Source organism: Bombina bombina, chromosome 2 (genome assembly GCF_027579735.1).
Source record: "Bombina bombina isolate aBomBom1 chromosome 2, aBomBom1.pri, whole genome shotgun sequence".
Taxonomy (NCBI): domain Eukaryota; kingdom Metazoa; phylum Chordata; class Amphibia; order Anura; family Bombinatoridae; genus Bombina; species Bombina bombina.
The window spans coordinates 749,983,506-750,005,953 of NC_069500.1; the positions used below are offsets into that span (position 1 = coordinate 749,983,506).

The following is a 22,448-nucleotide window of genomic DNA, read 5'->3' on the forward strand; positions in this document are numbered from 1 at the left end:
CAAAACGTGCCAGTTACGCTCAGGGCGGAGCAATACTGAACCGGCCAAGAATCGCGGTTGGTAAGCGCTTTAGTTCCTGCTCTCCATCCGGTATATTGGTTAACTCTGGACAGTAATAATTGACTGTTTTCCTATTGGATCCCTTTGCATAATTGAGCATTTGTGACATTTTTTAAACATTTTAATAAATATCTCTCTATTAACCTATTTCGTTGTGGGATACTGTTTACCTACCAGTATACAGTAGGTGTGCGCATCATATAGAGCTTGTATGAGCTCCAACAAATGTGAGTAATTACCTTTTTCCCACAGATCCTTTGACAATTCTTTCTTTCCCCATGACTCAGAATCCAGAAACGTCAGTGCAGCACTGGATGAAAGATGCAAGGGTCTGTCAGGAGTCCAGAAACTCATTGACCTTTTATGCACACACACTAATTACAAGCAAAGAGATCACAGGTGAGGATGATTACCTTTAATAGTCATTCAAACCCCTTTGTGTCAACTTGTGTGCATGTTATCAGGCCAAAATCACCAGGGTATGTAAACTTTTGATCAGGGTCATTTGGGTAGTTTCTGATGTCATTATGATTTAAAAAGAGTAAACACAGTTGATTGATAATAAATGGCTTCAGCCAAACACTAACCATAAGTGAAAGAAAAGTTTTGTGTTATTCATATTCTCTGAAAAATGGCCAAGAAATCAAATTCTGCCAGGGTATGTAAACTTATGAGCACAAATATATATATATATATATATATATATATACACACACACACATACATAAACACACATATATATATATATATATATATATATATATATATATATATATATATATACAGTGGGGAAAAAAAGTATTTAGTCAGCCATCAATTGTGCAAGTTCTCCCACTTAAGAAGATGAGAGGCCTGTAATTTTCATCATAGGTATACCTCAACTATGAGAGACAAAATGTGGAAACAAATCCAGACAATCACATTGTCTAATTTGGAAAGAATTTATTTGCAAATTATGGTGGAAAATAAGTATTTGGTCAATATCAAAAGTTAATCTCAATACTTAGTTATATATCTTTTGTTGGCAATGACAGAGGTCAAACAATTTCTGTAAGTCTTCACAAGGTTGTCACACACTGTTGCTGGTATGTTGGCCCATTCCTGCATGCAGATCTCCTCTAAAGCAGTGATATTTTGGGGCTGTTGCTGGGCAACACAGACTTTCAACTCCCTCCAAAGGTTTTCTATGGGGTTGAGATCTGGAGACTGGCTAGGCCACTCCAGGAGCTTGAAATGCTTCTTATGAAGCCACTCCTTCGTTGCCCGGGCGGTGTGTTTGCGATCATTGTCATGCGGAAAGACCAGCCACATTTCATCTTTAATGCCCTTGCTGATGGAAGAAGGTTTGCACTCAAAATCTCACGATACATGGCCCCATTCATTCTTTCATGTACATAGATCAGTCGTCCTGTTCCCTTTGCAGAGAAATAGCCCCAAAGCATGATGTTGCCACCCCCATGCTTCACAGTAGGTATGGTGTTCTTTGGTTGCAACTCAGCATTCTCTCTTCTCCAAACACGACGAGTTGTGTTTCTACCAAACAGTTCTACTTTGGTTTCATCTGACCATATGATATTCTCCCAATCCACTTCTGGATCATCCAAATGCTCTCTAGCATACTTCAGACGGGCCCAGACATGTACTGGCTTAAGCAGGTGGATACGTCTGGCACTGCAGGATCTGTGTCCTTGGCAGCGTAGTGTGTTACTGATTGTAGCCTTTGTTACGTTGCTCCAGCTCTCTGCAGGTTATTCACTAGGTCCCCCCGTGTGGTTCTGGGATGTTTGATCACTGTTCTTGTGATCATTTTGACCCCACGGGGTGAGATCTTGCGTGGAGCCCCAGATCGAAGGAGATTATCAGTGGTCTTGTGTGTCTTCCATTTTCTAATTATTTCTCCCACAGTTGATTTCTTCACACCAAGCTGCTTGCCTATTGCAGATTCAGTCTTCCCAGCCTGGTGCAGGTCTACAATTTTGTTTCTGGTGTCCTTCGACAGCTCTTTGGTCTTCACCATAGTGGAGTTTGGAGTTTGACTGTTTGAGGTTGTGGACAGGTGTCTTTTATACTGATAAGTTCAAACAGGTGCCATTAATACAGGTAATGAGTGGAGGACAGAGGAGCCTCTTAAAGAAGAAGATACAGGTCTGTGAGAGCCAGAAATATTGCTTGTTTGAAGTTGACCAAATACTTATTTTCCACCATAATTTGCAAATAAATTCTTTCCAAATAAGACAATGTGATTGTCTGGATTTGTTTCCACATTTTGTCTCTCATAGTTGAGGTATACCTATGATGAAAATTACAGGCCTCTCTCATCTTCTTAAGTGGGAGAACTTGCACAATTGGTGGCTGACTAAATACTTTTTTCCCCCACTGTATCTCTGTATAACATAAGCCTGTGCACCCTCCATTTTTTCACAGTTGTTTGAATGTGAGCCTGCATTGCGTGGCTGTTTAGGGATCCAGGTTTTTGGAAGAGACCTTGACGAGGTACCTGGGCTATATATATATATATATATATATATATATATATGTGTGTATGTATTGTATGTATTAAAGCAAAAAGTCACAATCTGCGGAGGTTCTCTTGGGAGCAATCGTATAGACCAATTCCTTAATAGTTAATTTCAGGATGCGGTAGCTCGGTAGGCTTCAGTGCAAACTTAGCAGGGCAAATGACGCTTATACTCCCAAGGGAGCCAGCGTGTAACACTCGCAGTTCTTTCAGAAAACCGGGTACAAGGGGACGGGCTTCTCTCACCACAGATAGTTCCAACACAGCACCGCCACGCCTCTGGAAACTAGGGAAAACCAGCCTCGTCCTCACTCCGTCCGAAACTGCAAGCCAGCGAACCGCCCAACACGTCTATGACGTGGTCACTACCGCTCCGCCAATCCTGAAGCAATAGACTTAGAAATGCGCTCCAACACTCCAGTAACCATAAGGTGCCCAAAGGTAACATCCAGGTATAATGTTAAAAAGTTCCAAGCTCTGTTCCAAACAAGTGTGCCAGATAATTGTAAAGGGGAAGCTCAATAATAGAGAAATAAGGCAAGATATCCGGAGCTACAAATAAAAGTTTAGAAATGAAAAAAGAAATAAATACACACATAGGCTTTAAGCCTAGATCGACCTTTTACCCCTTACAGTCAAGGGGTGAAATTTTCGCTTCATTCCCAAAACGTGATGAAAACGATCTTATCGAACTTTCTAAAAGACCATTAAAAACCAAACAATCTCACCAAACTAGAAAGATCAGCTTTAGCCTCATTGGAATCTAATAGAGATCTGGTAATAAAAAATGCGGACAAAGGTGGAAGCATTGTTGTGTGGGATGTAAAATCCTATAATGGAGAAATCCTTAGACAATTGGACAATGGTAATGATTACAAAAGTCTTACATGTAATCCAGTTAAAAAATTTAAAAGAGATCTTATTTCACTTTTAGATGATGGCCTACAGGAAGGACATATTGATAAAAACACTTTTGATTTTCCCTTGGTTGATAATCCTGTAACTCCAATTATACATGTTTTACCTAAGGTACACAAAAGTGTTCATGATATCAAAGGTAGGCCAATAGTATCTGGCATTGGTTCACTTTGTGAACCATTGTCAGGGTGGCTTGACAGTATTCTGCAGCCATTAGTACATGATCTACATAGTTACTTAAGGGATACGAAACATGTTCTACAAATGTTTGATCATTTTACTTGGAAAGATGAATATCAGTGGCTCACAATTGATGTGGTGTCACTATATTCATCTATTCCACACACCATGGGTAATATGGCTATTAAATATTTTTTTGGAGACCAAAACTAGCTATACTAGAGAGTTTATACAATATATATTGGAAGTTCTGCAATTTTTACTCACAACTATTTTAAATTTGAAGAACTATATTACCTACAACTACAAGGGACGGCGATGGGGGCGAAATTTGCCCCCTCGTACGCCAACCTTGTAATGGGTTGGTGGGAAATATTTACGATATATAGTGATTGTAATCCTCTCTCTCAGTCTATCAAGAGATATTATTGCTATATAGATGACCTGATACTAATATGGAAAGGAAACCCGCTAACTATAGATAACTTTGTTGAATATCTTAATATGAATGAATGGGGCTTAAAATTTAACTTTGAGACACACAAAACCTCTATTAATTTTTGGGATTTAAAACTAAACAGTGTAGTTGGTAGTAATTGAATAAAAACTACGATATATAGAAAGCCAATATCGGTAAACACTTTACTCCATGGTAAAAGTAACCATCCTCCCAAAGTACCTTATTCCATTGCAAAAGGTCAGTTCATCAGAACTAAAAGAAATTGCTCTGATGAAATGGATTACATAGTACAAAGTGAGGATCTCCAAAATAAACTAAAACAAAGAGGTTATAAAGATACAGCAATACTCAAAGCAAAAACCGAAGTAAATAGTATAAATAGGCAAACACTTTTGCTAGACAAGAAAATACCTAAAAAAACTATTGAAGATCAAGTAACTTTTGTTACTCAATACTCGTCTGATTACTATATCTGCAAAATCATTCGGAAGCATTTACCTATGCTTCGAGCAGATAATTTAATTCAAACTATTGACAGAGGTTGTAAATTCTCTTTACAGGAGAGGATGTACTATTGGAAATCAGATAGTAGTACAAATAGGGATATCTCGTCAAACTTAATGTGACAGGTACCACGCCCCTTTATATGCAAAACCACGCCCCTTTATATGCAAAACCACGCCCCTTTATAGACAAATTCACGCCCCTTTATAGGCAAATTCACGCCCCTTTATAGGCAGATTCACGACCCTTTATAGGCAGATCCCCGCCCGTTTATATGCAGACCCCCGCCCACTCTCCTCCCAATATTTCCACCCTACCCGCCCACTATTTTCCATATTTTACGCCCCTTTTATGGCTTCTTCTAAGAGCATTTTAACATTTATTTTAATGTTAAAATAATAAACAATATAATTTTATTTTAAATAGTGTGTTAATGTTTTATGTATCATTTAACTGATATTTTGTAACATTTCAATGCGATTAAAACAGAATTTATGCTTACCTGATAAATTACTTTCTCCAACGGTGTGTCCGGTCCACGGTGTCATCTATTACTTGTGGGATATTCTCCTCCCCCACAGGGAAAGGCAAGGAGAGCACACAGCAAGAGCTGTCCATATAGTCCCTCCCAGGCTCCGCCCCCCCAGTCATTCGACCGACGGTTAGGAGAAAAAAAGGAGAAACTATAGTGTGCCGTGGTGACTGTAGTGTATAGAGAAAGAAATTCTTCAAACCTGATTAAAAAACCAGGGCGGGCCGTGGACCGGACACACCGTTGGAGAAAGTAATTTATCAGGTAAGCATAAATTCTGTTTTCTCCAACATTGGTGTGTCCGGTCCACGGTGTCATCTATTACTTGTGGGAACCAATACCAAAGCTTTAGGACACGGATGAAGGGAGGGAGCCATTCAGGTTACCTAAACAGAAGGCACCAAGGCTTGCAAAACCTTTCTCCCAAAAATAGCCTCCGAAGAAGCAAAAGTATCAAATTTGTAGAATTTGGACAAAGTGTGCAGAGAAGACCAGGTCGCTGCCTTACATATCTGATCAACAGAAGCCTCGTTCTTGAAGGCCCATGTGGAAGCCACAGCCCTAGTAGAGTGAGCTGTGATTCGTTCAGGAGGCTGCCGTTCGGCAGTCTCGTAAGCCAATCGTATGATGCTTTTCAGCCAAAAGGAAAGAGAGGTAGCAGTAGCTTTTTTGACCTCTCCTCTTGCCAGAATAAACTACAAACAGAGAAGACGTTTGTCTGAAATCCTTTGTTGCTTCTAAATAGAACTTTAAAGCACGGACTACATCTAAATTGTGTAACAAGCGTTCCTTCTTTGAAACTGGATTCGGACACAAAGAAGGCACAACTATTTCCTGGTTAATATTCTTGTTGGAAACAACCTTTGGAAGGAAACCAGGTTTAGTACGCAAAACAACCTTATCTGAATGGAACACCAGATAGGGCGGATTACACTGCAGAGCAGATAATTCAGAAACTTTTCTAGCAGAAGAATAGCAACCAAAAACAGAACTTTCCAAGATAACAACTTGATATCTATGGAATGTAAGGGTTCAAACGGAACCCCTTGAAGAACTGAAAGAACCAAATTTAGACTCCAGGGAGGAGACAAGGGTCTGTAAACAGGCTTGATCCTGGCCAAAGCCTGAACAAAAGCTTGAACATCTGGCACAGCTGCCAGTCGTTTGTGTAACAAGACAGATAAAGCAGAAATCTGTCCTTTTAGAGAACTCGCTGATAATCCCTTATCCAAACCTTCTTGGAGAAAGGAAAGGATCCTAGGAATTTTAATCTTACTCCATGAGAATCCCTTGGATTCACACCAACAGATATATCTTTTCCATATTTTATGGTAATCTTTCTAGTCACAGGTTTTCTGGCTTGTACCAGAGTATCTATCACAGAATCCGAAAACCCACGCTTAGACAAAATCAAGCGTTCAATTTCCAAGCAGTCAGCTGGAGAGAAACTAGATTTGGATGTTCGAATGGACCTTGTACTAGAAGATCCTGTCTCAAAGGTAGCTTCCATGGTGGAGCCGATGACATATTCACCAGGTCTGCATACCAAGTCCTGCGTGGCCATGCAGGAGCTATCAAAATCACTGAGGCCTTCTCCTGTTTGATCCTGGCTACCAGCCTGGGAATGAGAAGGAACGGTGGAAACGCATAACCTAGGTTGAAAGTCCAAGGCGCCACTAATGCATCCACTAGAGTCGCCTTGGGATCCCTGGATCTGGACCCGTAGCAAGGAACCTTGAAGTTCTGATGAGACGCCATCAGATCCATGTCTGGAATGCTCCATAATTGGGTCAACTGGGCAAACACCTCCGGGTGGAGTTCCCACTCCCCCGGATGAAAGGTCTGACGACTCAGATAATCCGCCTCCCAGTTTTCCACTCCTGGGATGTGGATCGCAGACAGGTGGTAGGAATGATCCTCCACCCATTTGATGATCTTGGTCACCTCTCTCATCGCCAGGGAACTCCTTGTTCCCCCCTGATGGTTGAAGTAAGCAACAGTCGTCATGTTGTCTGATTGGAATCTTATGAAACTGGCCTTTGCTAGTTGAGGCCAAGCCCGGAGAGCATTGAATATTGCTCTCAGTTCCAGGATGTTTATCGGGAGAAGAGACTCTTCCCGAGACCATAGACCCTGAGCTTTCAGGGAATCCCAGACTGCGCCCCAGCCTAATAGACTGGCGTCGGTCGTGACAATGACCCAGTCTAGTCTGCGGAAGCTCATTCCCTGGGACAGGTGATCCTGAGTCAGCCACCAACGGAGTGAGTCTCTGGTCTTCTGATCTACTTGAATCACTGGAGACAAGTCTGTATAGTCCCCATTCCACTGATTGAGCATGCACAGTTGTAATGGTCTTAGATGAATTCGCGCAAAAGGAACTATGTCCATTGCTGCAACCATCAACCCTACTACTTCCATGCACTGAGCTATGGAAGGCCGTAGAACAGAGTGAAGAACTTGACAAGCGTTTAGAAGCTTTGACTCTCTGACATCTGTCAGGAAAATCTTCATTTCTAAAGAATCTATTATTGTTCCCAAGAAAGGGACTCTTGTTGACGGAGACGGGGAACTTTTTTCTATGTTCACCTACCACCCGTGAGATCTGAGAAAGGCTAGAACAATGTCTGTGTGAGCCTTTGTCTTTGAAAGAGACGACGCTTGAATTAGGATGTCGTCCAAGTAAGGTGCCACTGCAATGCCCCTGGGTCTTAGAACCGCTTGAAGGGACCCGAGCACCTTTGTGAAAATCCTTGGAGCAGTGGCTAGTCCAAATGGGAGAGCCACAATAGGTAATGTTTGTCCAGAAAGGCGAACCTTAGGAACTGATGATGATCTTTGTGGATAGGAATATGCAGATACGCATCCTTTAGATCCACGGTAGTCATAAATTGACCCTCCAGAATTGGTCTGAAAGTTCCCTCTTTTTTTGGGAACTACGAACAGTTTTGAGTAAAACCCCTGACCTTGTTCCACAGTTGGAACTGGGAGTATCACTCCCATCTTTAACAGGTCTTCTACACAATGTAAGAATGCCTGTCTCTTTACTTGGTTTGAAGATAAGTGAGACATGTGGAACCTTCCCCTTGGGGGTAGTTCCTTGAATTCTAGAAGATAACCCTGAGAGACTATTTCTAGTGCCCAGGGATCCTGAACATCTCTTGCCCAAGCCTGAGCAAAGAGAGAGAGTCTGCCCCCTACTAGATCCGGTTCTGGATCGGGGGCTACCTCTTCATGCTGTCTTGGTAGCAGCAGCAGGTTTCTTGGCCTGTTTACCCTTGTTCCAGCCTTGCATTGATTTCCAAGCTGGTTTAGTCTGGGAAGCGTTACCCTCTTGTCTAGAGGCTGCCGAGTTGGAAGCCGGTCCGTTCCTGAAATTGCGAAAGGAACGAAAATTGGACTTATTCTTAGCCTTGAAAGGTTTATCTTGTGGGAGGGCATGGCCCTTTCCCCCAGTGATGACTGAAATAATCTCTTTCAATTCTGGCCCAAAAGGGGTCTTACCTTTGAAAGGGGTATTAAGCAATTTTGTCTTGGAAGATACATCCGCCGACCAAGACTTTAGCCAGAGCGCTCTGCGCGCCACAATTGTAAACCCTGAATTTTTTGCCGCTAACCTCGCTAACTGCAAAGCGGCGTCTAAAATAAAGGAATTAGCTAACTTAAGTGCGTAAATTCTGTCCATGACTTCCTCATACGGAGTCTCCCTACTGAGCGACTTTTCCAGTTCCTCGAACCAGAACCACGCCTCTGTAGTGACAGGAATAATGCACGAAATAGGTTGAAGGAGGTAACCTTGCTGTACAAAAATCTTTTTAAGCAAACCCTCCAATTTTTTATCCATAGGATCTTTGAAAGCACAATTGTCCTCAATAGGAATGGTCGTGCGCTTGGCTAGAGTAGAAAACTCCCCCTCGACCTTAGGGACTGTTTGCCATGTGTCCTTCCTGGGGTCGACCATAGGGAACAATTTCTTAAATATAGGAGGAGGGACAAAAGGTATGCCTGGCTTCTCCCACTCCTTATTCACTATGTCCGCCACCTGTTTAGGTATCGGAAAAGCATCAGGGTGCACCGGGACCTCAAGGAACTGTCCATCTTGCACAATTTTTCTGGGTTGACCAGATTGTCACAATCATCCAGAGTAGATAGCACCTCCTTAAGTAATGTGCGGAGATGCTCTAATTTAAATTTAAACGTCACAACATCAGGTTCTGCCTGCTGAGAAATTCTTCCTGTATCAGAAATTTCCCCATCTGACAAACCCTCCCTCACTGCCACTTCAGATTGGTGTGAGGGTATGACAGAAAAATTATCATCAGCGCCCTCCTGCTCTACAGTGTTTAAAACAGAGCAATCGCGCTTTCTCTGAAATGCTGGCATTTTGGATAAAATATTAGCTATGGAGTTATCCATTACTGCCGTCAATTACTGCATAGTAACAAGCATTGGCGCGCTAGAAGTACTAGGGGTCGCCTGCGCGGGCATAACTGGTATAGACACAGAAGGAGATGATGTAGAACTATGTCTACTTCCTTCATCTGAGGAATCATCCTGGGCAACTTTACAATTTGTGACAGTTCTGTCCTTACTTTGTTTGGACGCAATGGCACAATTATCACACTATATTTGAAGGGGGAACCACATTGGCTACCATACATAAAGAACATGATCTATCTGAAGGTACAGACATGTTAAACAGGCTTAAAGTGGTTAATAAAGCACAAAAACCGTTTTAAAACAAAACCGTTACTGTCTCTTTAAATGTTAAACAGGGCACACTTTATTACTGAATATGTGAAAAACTATGAAGGAATTATCCAATCTTTACCAAATTTTCACCACAGTGTCTTAATACATTCAAAGTATTGCATCCCAATTTTCAAGCTGTTAACCCTTAAAATGTGGAAACCGGAGCCGTTTTTAATTTTAACCCCCTTACAGTCCCAGCCACAGCCTTTGCTGCAACTTCACCAATCCCAGGGGGGTATAAGATACCAAATGAAGCCTTCTAGGAACGTTTTTAGTGGATTCCAGACCCTCACACATGCAGCTGCATGTACTGAACTCAAAATTAACTGCACAGTAATGGCGCGAAAATGAGGCTCTGCCTACTACAGAGAAAGGCCCTTCCTGACTGGGAAGGTGTCTTAACAAGTGCCTGGTGCTAAAAACGTTCCCCAATGTTATAAAAGTGTGAAATACAACTTCAAACTGCATATAATACTTAAATAAAGCAATCGATTTAGCCCCTAAAAGTGTCTACCAGTTTATAGCCCATAATAAGCCCTTTATTCTGTTTGAGACTAAGAAAATGGCTTACTGATCCCCATGAGGGAAAAATGACAGCCTTCCAGCATTACACAGTCTTGTTAGAAATATGGCTAGTCATACCTTGAGCAGAAAAGTCTGCAAACTGTTCCCCCCAACTGAAGTTATCTCATCTCAACAGTCCTATGTGGAAACAGCAAACGATTTTAGTAACTGCTGCTAAAATCATAATCCTCTCACAAACAGAAATCTTCATCTCTTTCTGTTTCAGAGTAAATAGTACATACCAGCACTATTTTAAAATAACAAACTCTTGATAGAAGAATAAAAAACTACAACTAAACACCACAAACTCCTCACCATCCCCGAGGAGATGCTACTTGTTCAGAGCGGCAAGGAGAATGACTGGGGGGGGCGGAGCCTGGGAGGGACTATATGGACAGCTCTTGCTGTGTGCTCTCCTTGCCTTTCCCTGTGGGGGAGGAGAATATCCCACAAGTAATAGATGACACCGTGGACCGGACACACCAATGTTGGAGAAATAAAGCGCAGAATTTATTTTCTTTTTTAAAACTTTATTTGAGTCATAAAGCAGAAAAAAAAGTTTTATACAGAAAACAACATTTGATAAAATTTACAAAGTCAACCACGTTGAAGGATTAAAAAGTGATTTAGGTCTTTTCTTTGATGTCAGGAAACCTTGAGGTGTAGTTAGTCCCATGGTGGGTGTTGAAGGTACTGGTAAAATATCATGTTGCGGCAATGTCTCTGGTAAATGAGTAATATCCCTAATTTCCATTTTTAGATGTTCAAAATTATCCCTTTTTCTAGCATTACCAACAACTGACGATGGAATATTCAGTTCAGCCATAGCTTTCATAAAAGACTCCCAACCTTGCAGTGTTTTGCGCATGGTCACATTGTGACTTTGTGTAGCGCAACGTACTAAGTCTAGTATGTTTGAACCAATAATTGTTTGTTTTTTGTAAACAAACTCCCCATTATCATTCCAATTAGTTATATGTTTGGATTGTGCCATTTTAGAAAGAAGTAATTCAGCATTTTTCTTAAACCGGTCATGCACATTGTTAACAACTTCATGAAATATTCTATCACCCTTTTCAATAGATACACTACTTGTGTTATTATCAGTGTGAATAGGTTCTCCTGGGGGCATTAAAAGTCTTAAAGTAGTATTATCTCTAGAATTTTGTTTAGCAAACACCAGATATTTTTGCAATGCAGCATTGTACTTTTTAATTTTTACATATTCAGGTAAATTAGAATTATTTAAGATATCAGCAATTTCATCATCCAAGATTGTTGTAACTGCGTGACGAATATCTGTATCACCCTGTTGTGTAAGTTTCAAGCGGTCCACATCCTGTTTTGGTACCAGGTACATTTTTTGAGTATGCTCCATTAACGGTTAGTTAACAGACTTGTCAGTAGAGGTATAGCAAATCCTAAAAGTGGTGCTAAAAATCCACCAGATTGATTTACCAGCTTCTTCTTTTTGCTAATCGATATTGTCCTATTATTAAGACTTTTTATAATTTTGCTCCACTTTTTAAGACGTCCTTTCTGCTTTGCTGTCAAGGGCAATCTACCTTTTAGAATGTTCAGTGCTATTTCACATATAGCAGATATTAAGTCTGTAGAAGCACCACGTAAAATAGTCTTTCTCTGTGTTGGTGAGGCATGACTTAACTTTTTTAAAGCTTCCCAATTGCGGAATAGCCTGCTAGACATGTTTACACACTCCTAATGTTTTAAGTTGAATGATGGATAAACCAAAAAAACTTTACTTTTTAGAAGCTTTTGAAGATGCCACAAATATCCCTTATGGTTATTTGTTAGTAGATTTAAGAACCACCACACCTGATGAGTTCAGGTTAAGAACATGTCTCTTCCCACCAGATACACCTGTTGCATATATTTTTAAAAAGTAAAGTTTTTTTGGTTTATCCATCATTCAACTTAAAACATTAGGAGTGTGTAAACATGTCTAGCAGGCTATTCCGCAATTGGGAAGCTTTAAAAAAGTTAAGTCATGCCTCACCAACACAGAGAAAGACTATTTTACGTGGTGCTTCTACAGACTTAATATCTGCTATATGTGAAATAGCACTGAACATTCTAAAAGGTAGATTGCCCTTGACAGCAAAGCAGAAAGGACGTTTTAAAAAGTGGAGCAAAATTATAAAAAGTCTTAGTAATAGGACAATATCGATTGGCAAAAAGAAGCTGGTAAATCAATCTGGTGGATTTTTAGCACCACTTTTAGGATTTGCTATACCTCTACTGACAAGTCTGTTAACTAACCGTTAATGGAGCATACTCAAAAAATGCACCTGGTACCAAAACAGGATGTGGACCGCTTGAAACGTACACAACAGGGTGATACAGATATTCTAGATAGGGTAATTTGAACAATCTCACTCCAGATATAGCCTCCTTCACTAGTGTAGTCTTCTCACAAGTGACTACACCTAAAGTTTTTGAAAAAAAGAAATTATAGTGGGGTAGGAAGGGGCGCTGAACCGCAATCTGGAAATGTATATAACTTAAGACCTTTGCATTAATTTATATTTAGTTGGGGTAGAGAATACCAATATTAAATCTTATATGAGGTGAGATGGTAAAATAAAATAATATAATAATCTTCTATCTTTTAGTTGGGGTAAAGAATACCAATAATAAGTTCAAGGTGTGATGATAAAATAAATTAGTATAATAATCTTCTATCTTTTCAGTGGTAATATAATGTGTGCTGCGTAGAAAGCTACTTAGTGAAAGTGTTAATGAAAGTGTTAATCTTTTAGTTAGGGTAGATAATACCAATAATATGAGGTTCAGGTATGATGATAAAATTTAATTTTATCATCATACCTGAACCTCATATTATTGGTATCATTAACACTTTCACTAAGTAGCTTTCTACGCAGCACACATTATATTACCACTGAAAAGATAGAAGATTATTATACTAATTTATTTTATCATCACACCTTGAACTTATTATTGGTATTCTTTACCCCAACTAAGATAGAAGATTATTATATTATATTATTTTATTTTACCATCACACCTCATATAAGATTTAATATTGGTATTCTCTACCCCAACTAAATATAAATTAATGCAAAGGTCTTAAGTTATATACATTTCCAGATTGCGGTTCAGCGTCCCTTCCTACCCCACTATGATACAGATATTCGTCACGCAGTTACAACACGCTTGGATGATGAAATTGCTGATATCTTAAATAATTCTAATTTACCTGAAGATGTAAAAATTAAAAAGTACAATGCTGCATTGCAAAAATATCTGGTGTTTGCTAATCAAAATTCTAGAGATAATACTACTTTAAGACTTTTAATGCCCCCAGGAGAACCTATTCACACTGATAATAACACAAGTAGTGTATCTATTGAAAAGGGTGATAGAATATTTCATGAAGTTGTTAACAATGTGCATGAACGGTTTAAGAAAAATGCTGAATTACTTCTTTCTAAAATGGCACAATCCAAACATATAACTAATTGGAATGATAATGGGGAGTTTGTTTACAAAAAACAAACAATTATTGGTTCAAACATACTAGACTTAGTACGTTGCGTTACACAAAGTCACAATGTGACCATGCGCAAAACACCGCAAGGTTGGGAGTCTTTTATGAAAGCTATGGCTGAACTGAATATTCCATCGTCAGTTGTTGGTAATGCTAGAAAAAGGGATAATTTTGAACATCTAAAAATGGAAATTAGGGATATTACTCATTTACCAGAGACATTGCCGCAACATGATATTTTACCAGTACCTTCAACACCCACCATGGGACTAACTACACCTCAAGGTTACCTGACATCAAAGAAAAGACCTAGATCACTTTTTAATCCTACAACGTGGTTGACTTTGTAAATTTGATCAAATGTTGTTTTCTGTATAAAACTTTTTTTTTCTGCTTTATGACTCAAATAAAAGTTTTAAAAAAGAAAATAAATTCTGCGCTTTATTTAATCGCATTGAAATGTTACAAAATATCAGTTAAATGATACATAAAACATTAACACAACACTATTTAAAATAAAATTATATTGTTTATTATTTTAACATTAAAATAAATGTTAAAATGTTCTTAAAAGAAGCCATAAAAGGGAATTATTTTAACATTAAAATAAATGTTAAAATGCTCTTAGAAGAAGCCATAAAAGGGGTGTAAAATATGGAAAATAGTGGGCGGGTAGGGTAGAAATATTGGGAGGAGAGTGGGCGGGGGTCTGCATATAAAGGGGCGGGGATCTGCCTATAAAGGGTCGTGAATCTGCCTATAAAGGGGCGTGAATTTGCCTATAAAGGGGAGTGGTTTTGCATATAAAGGGGCGTGGTTTTGCATATAAAGGGGCGTGGTACCTGTCACATTAAGTTTGACGAGATATCCCTATTTGTACTACTTCAGATATTTCCCAGTGTTTTACCCAAAAAGAAAAATCAAAGCACTTGGCTTGATTCAAAAGGGATGTATAGATGTGGATATAGTGCACGTATTCCATGCACATTTATCCAAAGAGGAGACATTTTTGTCTCTGCTGTTACAGATAAAAAACAAAGTCAATTGTTGCGTAAATTGTCGATCTAAAAACACGATATACCCGATTTGGTATACGTGTACTAAGAAGCAATATGTAGGTTGTACTTCTAGAGAAGTTAGAGAAAGAATTAGACAACACCTATCAGATATAAAAAGAGCTGATCCTTGTTCAGAAATGGCCAAACATTTCATACAGGTTCATAATTGTTCAAATGTGACTTTTAGATGGATGGTAAAAGAACAGGTTATGGTACCACCACGAGGTGGGGATACTAATAAAATCATATTAAAACAAGAAGCATATTGGATTTTCACTCTTGAATCACATATACTTAATGGATACAATTCAATGTATGATGTGGTGAATTTTTGGGAATAGCATGTGATTTGTATATGGCAGCAGTCAATATCTATTGAAGCTGATAAGTTTCACTTATATCTTTATATATTTCACATATAAAATCACATATTTATTCTGTTCTCCATACATTCTCTTTTGTATTCATTTAGTGTTAATTTTGTATTTAATATATTTTTGTAAATTGAGAATAGTATTATAATGTCAAAAGTAAAAAGTTTCACGCATCATGTAACAAAGTTGCGTAGTTAGTATCCTTTAATTGGAACCTCGCATTTTTTGTTTATTAATTTTGATATTAGATGAGATTATCCTTCTGATTGTAACATTTCTGAAGAATTTTATATGTTTATTATCTATGATGGATTATGTATGTACTATCCTCTTTAGAAAAATGTACAAGACAATTTACAAGAATAGAAAACACATACAAACTTGTAATAATGTAACCTCTGAAACTATTACTATGATACATTGCGATAAATTGGTTATGTGTTTTATACTTTGATGGTTTCTCGATTCATGTACTGTCTTTACTTTTCAATTTTTTCTTCTTTTTGTGTGGTTATAGAGATATTAGTTTATGTTACTATGTATATAATTAATTTGTATTATATTGACATATACTAAATCTATCACACACTAACTTTTTGCTTCAAATTAGGATCTGTACCTTTCAGATGTGATGCATTTCTATTAATCAGTAGTATCCAATAGCATATATATATATATATATATATATATATATATATATATATATATATATATATACACACACACACACATATACACACACATATACATACACACTACAGTAAGTTGTATAAATATCTTAGCAATTGGGAGTTGTAGTGTATGAGAAAAGCTTGATATATTGCTGCAGAGGAGATGAAAGGGAAGAGATAGATTATGTATATATCTGTACACACACACACCTGTCCAGGAAAATAATTACACACATTTTTTTCTTAAAAAACAAAACAAAAAAACTAATGGTCCCTTTGGAGAGATTGTATTGGAAGGCTTACTCCTAACAGATGTGACACAAACAAAATAAAAACACCCACATTTGACTTTTTAGGGTATTTATTATTAAATAGTTTCAAAATAAAACAAAACCACATATTATGCCCTTATACCAAACCCAAAAACAAAACAGTTCTGCAAATACAGTCAGTGCAAGCAACAAACCCAGAACAGCACAATCCCCTCAACAAAGCCACCCATCTAGTCCCTGACAAAACTCTACCTTTTCATTTCAACACCAGCCCAGTTTAGCAGCTGTGAGAGCGTGCTGAGGGTATAATCAGTTACTCCAGTGGTAGAACTAATAAAAGAGGTCTGCTGCCACCTTGTGGCACACGCTTAAACTGCAGGTTAAACTGCAGGATAGGAAGGCACACTTTCCTGCAGCAATAAATGGAGAGTCCTTGGTACCTCATCGCAAGACATAGCAAAGCCTCAGAGATCCTCCCTCTCTGCAGCATCCCTTTCCCCACACACACTGATTGCCCCCCTGCGCTCATATCCATTGTAATGGGACCCATGGAAATGATAAAAGTCAAATATAAGCGGTGTTTGCTTTATTGGTAAATGATGGAGGTGTGGGGGGGAGGGAAGAATGTCAGGATTCCTCATTTCCAGAGTCATCCTGGTCATGGAAGCAGTCTTCGTCTTCCTCTTCTTCATCCATCTCATCATCATCATCATAATAATCATCATAAAACAGGTCTGATCCCTCATCTGGAGCTGGGACCTTGGTCTTCACACAGTACTCAGCCAGTGTGGTGGGGACTTTCACTCCATCTCGCTCAGCATCTGCCTTGGTCGCATGAACCTGCTTCCTGCAAGCATTGAGTTGAAGGTTAGGAACAATTGATTCTAAATATCTTTAGACCCACATCATTACAATCAAACTAGGGCTTTTGTACAGACCTTCTGCTCACTCTAAATTATAACACTGATTTTAAATTACTTTGCAACTGGTAAAGTTTTACAGTAAAAAGCAGTTTAAAGTCATGCCCAAGACTGTGCCATACATTTAAAAAAAAAAAAATCAACTTTATGTAAACATGTTTGTTTAATAGCCCTGACAAAGTGCCACATCTAAAATTAGACTTGCGGTATAGGCAGCCTATTGTTATGGCTGCACAAATGTATTTGTGGAAAAAGAAAATGAACTTTACACCAAAGCATGCAATATTAGCACTCTATGCCCAGACTAAATTAGGCAGATTTAAACTGATAGCGATAAAACATAACTCATTAATAGCTGGATTAAAAATGGGAAGTAACAAAGTTAAAATTGGAGGAATTAGTATAAGATTCAATCGAATCGTGTGGTTAAGAAATAAACAAATATGGCCTAGGATTGTAAATGGATGTAAACCACAAGAAAAATTTGAGTCACATATATTGCACAACCAAATATTACTGGTAATAATTTTGTACCCTCAGCTTAAAGCTGAACAAAAACATGCAATCGTGCTTAAGAGTAGCAAAGTAAATATAGGGTACAGAAGGTTAAACTGGGTATATGTTCATTTGCCTTCAAGTGAGCAAAAAATGTTGGTATCTGTATTGATCAATTGTCTACAAGAAAACTGTTCCCTGGTCACATATAGGTGGGGCTGTTATGTAAGGGTATTTCTTTATTATCCAACAATCCGGTCACAAAAACAAGTTTGTATTGTGCTTATACACAGGTGAGATTGGTCATTATAGCGATTTAGTATCTAATAAAATGTTCAGCATTGCACAGTATAGATGTGCTTTATCCGGCAAACTGACAGTAAAATTTTATTACAGCTATAAATTAAATAAGTACTGGATCATAGCTGTATCAAATCAACAATATTCTCTAAAACAGTCCGTGAATGTATTAAAATAACTTGTTCACTACTTGTGGAGATTATCCCTGTATACGATTAAAAATGAACGCTCTGTTCTACATCGTAGTTATACAATAGTGTCTGGTTCACAAATATTTATTAGTGCCATTGTTCATTTGTTTTTTTAACTTTTGTTATAGCTGCATCTTAGTCTCCTATGTAGCTGTTATCTGCTTTTTCAGATATTATAAAAGAGGGTAAACTGAGGTAAAACAATGTGTGAGAAAAAAAAAAAAGTGTAAAAAAAGCTTATAAGTATTCTAATAAAATTGCCACAAATCAGCAAGATTACTTACACTTTAGTATTGTTGCCTGCTCCACCTCCCTTATCAGTGCCCTACGCCAAACCATGTAGTATCATATCACATAACAAAGTGTTCATGTCAGAATAATTACTCACAAGGAGGGATTGAGGAGGGCCAGCAGGTAAAGCTATTGTTTGTTGCCAAAAGGCTTGCTTGTTTCCATAAGATAATGTCAAATGCTTTGTGAAAGCTTCAGCATTATACTGTGCACTGCTTTAGTAATTTTACTCTGCCCCCTACCGTGCATGTGCATGAATGTTTTCTGCAGAAGCTATGGCCTGGATAGCAACTTCCATATATGGAAATGCCCAGGGGGGAGCTTGCTGCAAACAAAACTATGCCTGAATTAATTGCGTTAATAGAGATTAAAACAGAAACCATTTTGCATGTAAGCTTTGGCTGCATTATATATTTATAGACTTGTAAATTCATAATGTTTTATGTCCCTTTAAAGTGAAGGTCAAGTCCGGGTGAGTCGCTCACGACGTTATGCAGTTGATTATAAATAAGGTTGACGTTCATTCATCATTTGTCCTCAATTTGAAACAAATAGTGTTTTTTATACCCTTTATTTAGCCTCCATTGTACTTTTTTTGTCCAACCACCATCTTGCTTATTTTGATTGACAGAATTGCAAGATTCAATTCTCCAATCTCCATTTCCCCATTAAGCCCCTTTTTCACAACGTCATTACTCACTTATGCGCATGCGTTATACCCTCAATAGCGTCATATACCTCTACGGATCGTTCATGAGATGCGCATGCGTATTCCGCTTCCTTCTTATTTTGATACATATCATCACTCACAACGATCGTGCTACAAGTAAGTTACGTGAAGCTATTCTCTGCTGTAATCATATTTACTGATATGTAATAGTATTTACTGATATGTAATATGCCATGGACTGAATTTTAAAACTTGGAATTGTACAATTATTAAAATTATGTTATCGAATATATACTATGATTGTTAATAATATTTATTTGACAGATGATCAAATAAATAAGTGTGATTACATTTTCTTATAATGAAATTAATTTATTCTGTATACCCTACTTACGTATTCTAAAATAACCAATTTTATCTTATGTACCTATCGAAGATCATTAATTATCAAACAATCAAATTATGTTTTTATAATTTTTAATCCATCCATATTACAATAAACAATTTAATTCTTTATTTTTTAAATTATATTTACCGATTTCGATTTTAGTTTAATAAATTAATTTATATACGTATACTGCATATATGAAGTTTAAAATCAATTGAATTTATAATATTGTACTATATTGTATTTCCTTATGTTGTACAGAAAATTATGTTTTCCTAAAAAAAAAAAAGTATATCGCGATAGCTTTCTATCCGTTTCTGTAAATTTATCGTTAATTAGGTGGCCAAGCACTATAGTGCTGGACACCTATTGTTTTTGCTCAGATTATTATTATTAGGTGGCCAAGCACCATAGTGCTGGACACCTATTGTTTTTGCTCAGATTATTATTATTATTAGGTGGCCAAGCACCATAGTGCTGGACACCTATTGTTTTTGCTCAGATTATTATTATTATTTTTAGCTGGCCATGCAACGAAGTTGCAGGATAACCTATTGTTATTGTTATTATTATTTTTTTTATTATTATTCCGCCACTTTTCCTATTGCCCATAACTTTTGAACTGCTAAAGTAAAGCTCTTGAAATCAGGTATGCTGGTACAGCCTATTGTTCTGCTACATCTAATGCAATATTGAACTCATAGGTCATTAGGTTAGGCAGCAATATTGCTTTTTGCGACAAATTTCGAGAAACTCTTAATAATCTTTATCTCCGGAACTGCTAATGTTACAACTTTGAAACTTGCTGTGCTCAGTGCTGCTATGAACTAGATTTGCCATTGCTCAACAGAAGTGCCTTGGTCACATGATGTAGCAGCCATCTTGCATTTTGCGAAAATCTTTAAACATCTTCTTCTTTAGTTGCTATTTTTCCATAATCAACATGGCTGCTGTGAGACATTAACTTTTTTATTGCCATTTAATTGCGTAATTTGCACTTTATATATTAGTTTTAAAATATTTAACAATATTACAGTGTAATAGACACATGATTACACATAGTCATAACCCTTAAAGACAATATTGTTCAAAAACGCTTAACGATATTTTTAAACTAATAATAAAACAAAACCCGTTTTACAAAAATGCTTTATTTTTGCCATGTTTATTGACATCTATGGTGACAATTATTATGCATAATATGGAGGCTGTATATCATATGATCTGGCAGAAAAACTATTTTCTCTGCAACTGATTATGTTAGAACTGTGAAACTTGCTGTATAACCTTATATTGTGACCTAGAGTCACAGTTGTTCATGTTGAAGGAATTGGTCACAAGCTGTGGCAGCCATATTGGTTTACGCGAAAATTTTGAAAATGTGCTTTCTTTCCAACCGCTTATGTTAAAGCTGTGAAATTTGATGTAAAACAAAATCTTGTGACCTAGAGTTACATCTGATCGTGATGAAAGTATTGGTCATATGGTGGGGCAGCCATCTTGAAAAACGCAAAAATTTTGAAAAACAGAATTTATGTTTACCTGATAAATTACTTTCTCCAACGGTGTGTCCGGTCCACGGCGTCATCCTTACTTGTGGGATATTCTCTTCCCCAACAGGAAATGGCAAAGAGCCCAGCAAAGCTGGTCACATGATCCCTCCTAGGCTCCGCCTACCCCAGTCATTCGACCGACGTTAAGGAGGAATATTTGCATAGGAGAAACCATATGATACCGTGGTGACTGTAGTTAAAGAAAATAAAATATCAGACCTGATTAAAAAACCAGGGCGGGCCGTGGACCGGACACACCGTTGGAGAAAGTAATTTATCAGGTAAACATAAATTCTGTTTTCTCCAACATAGGTGTGTCCGGTCCACGGCGTCATCCTTACTTGTGGGAACCAATACCAAAGCTTTAGGACACGGATGAAGGGAGGGAGCAAATCAGGTCACCTAAATGGAAGGCACCACGGCTTGCAAAACCTTTCTCCCAAAAATAGCCTCAGAAGAAGCAAAAGTATCAAACTTGTAAAATTTGGTAAAAGTGTGCAGTGAAGACCAAGTCGCTGCCCTACATATCTGATCAACAGAAGCCTCGTTCTTGAAGGCCCATGTGGAAGCCACAGCCCTAGTGGAATGAGCTGTGATTCTTTCAGGAGGCTGCCGTCCGGCAGTCTCGTAAGCCAATCTGATGATGCTTTTAATCCAAAAAGAGAGAGAGGTAGAAGTTGCTTTTTGACCTCTCCTTTTACCAGAATAAACAACAAACAAGGAAGATGTTTGTCTAAAATCCTTTGTAGCATCTAAATAGAATTTTAGAGCGCGAACAACATCCAAATTGTGCAACAAACGTTCCTTCTTCGAAACTGGTTTCGGACACAAAGAAGGCACGACTATCTCCTGGTTAATGTTTTTGTTAGAAACAACCTTTGGAAGAAAACCAGGTTTAGTACGTAAAACCACCTTATCTGCATGGAACACCAGATAAGGAGGAGAACACTGCAGAGCAGATAATTCTGAAACTCTTCTAGCAGAAGAAATTGCAACCAAAAACAAAACTTTCCAAGATAATAACTTAATATCAACGGAATGTAAGGGTTCAAACGGAACCCCCTGAAGAACTGAAAGAACCAAGTTGAGACTCCAAGGAGGAGTCAAAGGTTTGTAAACAGGCTTGATTCTAACCAGAGCCTGAACAAAGGCTTGAACATCTGGCACAGCCGCCAGCTTTTTGTGAAGTAACACAGATAAGGCAGAAATCTGTCCCTTCAAGGAACTTGCAGATAATCCTTTCTCCAATCC

General features: G+C 38.1%; 1 protein-coding gene across 2 annotated transcripts in view; it reads right to left on the minus strand.

Annotated features, from left to right (window-relative positions):
• Positions 1–16,460: 16,460 nt before the first annotated feature.
• The window catches only part of CDC34 (cell division cycle 34, ubiqiutin conjugating enzyme), a 68,621-nt gene continuing 62,633 nt past the window's right edge, over positions 16,461–22,448 (minus strand). For both annotated transcript variants that reach the window (XM_053702846.1, XM_053702847.1), the window contains exon 5: positions 16,461–17,236. In XM_053702846.1, coding sequence (XP_053558821.1) covers positions 17,017–17,236 — 220 coding nt within the window. In that variant the 3' untranslated portion in view covers positions 16,461–17,016. The remainder of the gene's footprint in view (positions 17,237–22,448) is intronic.